The sequence below is a fragment of the Nicotiana attenuata genome, unplaced genomic scaffold (genome assembly GCF_001879085.1).
Source record: "Nicotiana attenuata strain UT unplaced genomic scaffold, NIATTr2, whole genome shotgun sequence".
Lineage (NCBI taxonomy): Eukaryota > Viridiplantae > Streptophyta > Magnoliopsida > Solanales > Solanaceae > Nicotiana > Nicotiana attenuata.
Genome location: NW_017670331.1, coordinates 25,049 through 30,598, shown reverse-complemented (window position 1 = coordinate 30,598; position 5,550 = coordinate 25,049). Strand labels below are relative to the sequence as shown.

Below are 5,550 nucleotides of genomic sequence, written 5' to 3'. Positions count from 1 at the left end.
ACTGCAGTATAGTGAAACATTTGAAAGATAGTTTGGATGATCAGCAGATTGAGATGTTTAGAAGAACATGTTTTGGTTATTTTGTTGACTTGCCCGAATTTTTTATACAGAACCAACTTATCCATTCACTATTGCTTAGGGAAGTAGTGTCACCTAAAGATAATGAGTTATGGATTAAAGTGAATAGCACCAAGTTGCGCTTTGGACTTGCAGAGTTTTGTATTATCACAGGTTTAAAGTGTAATGATGATCCCAATAAGGATTATGAATCTGTCCAGTCGAGTCGGTTGATGGAATTGTACTTTCCAAGCATGTAGAAAGTGTCTAAGAAATTGTTAACTGACTGTTTCTTAAAAAAGATGTGAAAATCTGATGAGGATGCATTAAAGATTGCAGTATTGTATTTCATTCACAGTTTCCTATTTTATATTATGAATGATGATTTGATAACAAAGAATGATTTTCTGTTGGTTGAATCTGGTGATTTTGAGACTTTCCTTTGGGGAAAAGTGGTTTTTAATGCTACGCTGGAGTCCATGAAGGATAAGGTTCGTAGCAGGAGAGAGATGTACCGATATGGTGGTTTGCCTTTGGCATTCCAGTGTTGGTTTTATGAATGCTGCCCCTGTACTCGCAAAAACCTCGCTTACCGGATTGGAGATCTTGTGCCACGCATACTTAACTGGCATGTAAAGAAGAAGGTGACCTTTAAGAGGTTGAGGAAAGAGTTTTTTCTTTTAAGTCAGGAGCAGGTTAAAAATATACATTTCTGATATATAAATTATACATTTCTGATACATAAATTATATATTTCTGATACATAAATTATGCATTCTTTTTTTTTTTTTGGTAATTAGCTTTTTCATTACCAGGAAAATATTTACAAGTAAATCAGAACCCTTACATATTATCCTGATGGGTACCAGTCTAGTCTATGTAGGATTTTCTCAGTATGCCTACTACTTCGACAATGCAGCTCTTGTATAATCTTCTTGCATGTTAACTCCCATTCTTTTGCCTTAGCTTGGAAAGTTCGAGCATTCCATTCTTGCCAAACATAGTACACTGTTGCTGCTAGTGCCATTTTATATAACTCAGCTGCTGTTGTTTTCCTCTTAGTCCACATCTCAGCCCATCTTAGTTCCTCATCCCAGCCATTTACTGATCTTTTAATCCCTTGCCATGTTAACAGTGTGCTCCATAATGTGTTTGCATAAGAGCATTCAAAGAACAGGTGCTGTATGATTTCATTTGCTTGCTTGCACAGAACACATTCTTGATCCACTCGTACTCCCCAGCTCTGTAATCTATCTCTTGTGTATAACCTGCCATGTGCTGCCATAGTTAGTATAAAAGTCCACCTGGGGCATCCTGTGTTGTGACATACAACTCTTCTCCAGCTGACTTTGTCAAATCTTCCTCGCAGTCTGTGATATATGTTTTTAATCGNAACCTGCTTCCAATAATGTTCTTCTTTGCTTTCATGATCTTACTCACCATCCAAGATGTTTGTTTCAATTGTATTTCCCATATGTGCTTGTCTTTGATATAGTAACTATGCATCCATTGTATCCACAACTTCTTCTTTTCTTTGCAAAGATTCCAGTATTGCTTACATATGGCAGCTTTGTTCCAGATGGTTATGTTCATAATGTTAAATCCCCCAGCTGACTTGGGTAGACAAACTTTCTCCCATGCCAATAGAGCTTTCTTTGAAATACTGCCTTCTCCTGTCCACAGGAAACTTCTACATATTGCTTCAATTAGCTTTGTGATCTTTTTAGGAAGCACAAAGATTTGTGCCCAGTAGGTTTGGATAGAGAACAAGACACTCTTTATCAGTTGAATCCTTCCAGCATAGGATAGGAATTTGGCAGTCTATGAAGTTATTCTGCCCACTATTTTATCAATTAGAGGCTGGCATTATACTATGGATATCCTTTTTGAGCTTAGTGGGGCACCTAGGTATCTTACTGGCAGTTCCCCTCTCTGAATTCCTAGAAATTCTAGGATTTCCTCTTGTGCAGCTTGTGGGACCCCACCAAAGAATATAGAACTCTTGTTTTTGTTAATAACCAGGCCATAAGCTTTTGAGAACTCCATAAAGCAATGGAACAGTAATTTATGTTTTCCTCTCAAAAAACGCCCCTCTCCTGCCTCCTTAGTTCTAAATTATGTCAAAAGTGTGTCCCCTCCTTCAAAGTGGTGTTTTAGGATGTATTTATATGAGTTAGGGTTGATGGTGGAATTCTTCAATCCAACTTCGGATGGGAGAGCTGGAATCCGCGTCTGCCTTCGCGTCTAGATGCGGACTTTGACGCGGATCCGCGTCTGCCTTCGCGTCTGGACGCGGACTTTGACGCGGATCCAACTTTTGAGATTCTTCCATTTCGCGAAGCGCTCCGTGCCTTTGCTTCGCTTCGCTTTTTTGTGCCTTAACTTTTCTCCTTTTTCGCGTCCGACTTCGTGCCACGCACGAGAATAGACGAGCTCCCACTCCTTTAATTTCTTCTTTTTGTGTTGAATTGTCATCTTTTGATCATTTAGCATCCAAACTCGTTCCTACACATAAGAAACACATAATGAGTATATTTTATTTCGAAAATCATGTAATCTCCCGCGACACACACAAAAATTAATATGCAAATATACTAAAAAATATGCACTTTTCATCATTTATCACCAAACATCAGCCGCTTCTGCGGTTTCCCTTGGCCTGGCCCTTTCCGCTTCTGCGATAGATTGACCGCATCTGTGGTCCCGCTTCTGCGGTCCAAGAACCGAAAATGCGGTTATGACAGAAGCAGCAACTGAAAGTTGTTTTCTTAAATTTCCTACTTTGCTCGAACCTCGCTCGTTTGACGCTCGGGGCTCCCGAGCCCCGCCCGAACATACCGGCAAGTCTGATCACGAGGCGGACCTACTCGCACCCTCGGAACACTCAAAACAACGCTAAATCTAGGAATCACCCCCTAAAACCAAATGAATCAAACTATTGAACTTCAAGTTCTTAATTCTCCTCTAACGGGTCAAAACGCCCTTAAACTACTCGGGTTGGCACCAAATTTTACGGGCAAGTCTTAAACAACATTACGGACCTGTACCAAGCTTCGGAACCAAAATCCGAGCCTGATACCTAGGGAATCAATGATTACTTAGTTTCTTTAATTCTTTAAAACTTCAATTAAACAAATTTAAATAAAAATTCATTACTCGGGCTAGGGACCTCGGAATTCGATTTCGGACACACGCCCAAGTCCCATATTTTCCCACGGACCCTCCGAAATTGTCAAATCACGAATCCGGATCCGTTTTCCCAAAAAGTTGACCGAAGTCAAACTTGGTCTTTTAAGAAAATTTTAAAGAAGCAAATGGACATATTTTTGCTCAGAACTCTTCCCATTCCCGAACCAATCGCCCCCCTCACCACAAGTCGTAAATTAATTAAAGCAAGTACAAGAGGCTTTATTTAGGGGAACGGGATTCTAAAAGGCGAAAGGACCGGTCGGGTCGTTACATGCGTAGTGCTTCATTACACTAATGAGTGTATCTTTGTCCCAATACAACTGACCTTCTGCAATTCTTCATGTTGTGGATTGTCTATTATACAATTTCCCTTCAATATCTCAATTTTGTCTTCTTTTACATGATTTTCCATCATCTCAACAATATTAGTTCCGTGTACTTCTTCGACGTTCTGACATTGTAAACCAGCTGAAGTTGTTGCGAGTAAGTTGCCAGCTGAAGTTGTTGCGAGTAAGTTGCCACCCAAGTATGAACTTGAATATGAGCATTCAGCACTTGAATACACAGTTTTCAATGTTATGCATAATGGATATTCAGTGATATCTAGGTTTTTCTTTTTCATCTCCATATACAAGCGCGCACTTATATCATTGTATATTGGAATTGCTATATAGTCATCCTTCACTATATATTTTATCTCCATTGCACTTGTAATTGAATCTCTACCCAATTGCTTGTATATCTCATCAACAAAAAAATCATAGCTACAGTCCGAATTGATCAACATACCATTAACAAGGAAATTAACAATTTTACTCTCACTTACCCATTCACCACTGTGTTGAAGTAAAATCGGAATCATAATTGGAACAGTAGTTCCAACATTCACAATCTCCATAGACATTAGTTGAGTTTGTCGATTTTGTATCAATTTCACAATTTAAGAACGAAATCTCAACTCTATTAAGTTGATTGTAGGCAGCAATTGTGCAAAAATTTTAAATTTCAGTGTGAATTTTTTGGAGCTCTTCTCTGGGTTTAATCTTCAAAAATCCTAGAATTTTTTTCACAATGTGAATAATTGGGCTACCTTTATAGTGTTTGAAGGTTGAAGATCCCATACTGAACGCGTGAATTTAGGATACAAGATCGATTAGGACTGCTTTCCTTTTCGTTTGCGTTGAGCGTATAGTTTCAGCTTTTTCAGCTGCTAGACTTTGTTATAGTTTTTAGGCTATGACTTGTAAGGGGTTATTTTGTGGCTATCAGGTGATATAAGTTTGGCCCTAGTGGCTACAAATGAAGTTTGCTCTAAAATTTATCACACCAAAATCGTAGATGCAGCTAATAAAAAAAGAAGGAAATATGGTCAAATTTGCCATGTACTATTCGAAATTGAGCAACTTACCACCGGCACTATGGGAAATAGATTCATTTTCGTCCTTAACCTATAACAGAGCTCCAATCTAAGGATAATCATATAAATCATAGTTAGAAGTTGAGTGGTATATTTGCAAATGTAATACAGCATTGTAATACAGGGATTATTTGTTGTTGGATATCTGATTTGTTGATTAAAGAAATTAGTTTTGAAGATCACGAGGGTGTTTTGTCATTTTTTAGTTTAATTTATGCATTGTGTGCTTATTGCACATTTTACAATGCATAAAATAATACATAGATTTTCACGTAACTTATGTATAAATCATATACGAAGAAAATCAAAATTGAAACCAAACAACATATAAGACAATGTTGGATTTTATATCATGATTAGTTCCTCCTATCAACTAACAAACGTGCTATTGCTCGACTGTTTTCTTTTTAGTTTTTTCTTTTTCTTTCTTTTTATTGCTTGAGTATGGATCATCTTGGTTACATATCCTGTTAGGATCACAGTTTTTGCCTTTGAATTAAGAAATCATGCTTCCTTGCAAAAACAAAAATAATAATACTGTTCTACTATTAGTGAGCAGGCCTATTATGTAGTCAGAGTCAGTGGGGCGAAGTCAAAGTGGTTAAGATACATAAATCATCTGCCTCTAGATTCAGGCCAATTAGGCAATTAATTACAAATGATTTCTCTTTCCCAGTTTCACTGAACTTGGTGGTCTATGGTAGTTAACCATCATGAGACAGGTTGTTTGAGTAGTGATTGTCATTTGGCCCCTCTTCTACATTCATAGGTACACAAGAATGCTGTGTTACATGTAGTTGTTTATGGGTGCGAACGTGCGCAATGATTGATCAGAAGGAGTACGTCAATTGTCTTATTTTGCTACTAATTATTACTCCAATTGTTTC

The 5,550-nt window shown here is 37.8% G+C and overlaps 1 protein-coding gene across 1 annotated transcript; it reads right to left on the bottom strand.

Moving 5' to 3' along the window:
- Positions 1-907: 907 nt before the first annotated feature.
- On the bottom strand, positions 908-1,342 carry LOC109237967. Its single transcript, XM_019404382.1, has one exon. The coding sequence runs from the start codon at positions 1,340-1,342 to the stop codon at positions 908-910; it is 435 nt and encodes a 144-aa protein (XP_019259927.1).
- Between the last annotated feature and the right edge of the window lie 4,208 nt (positions 1,343-5,550).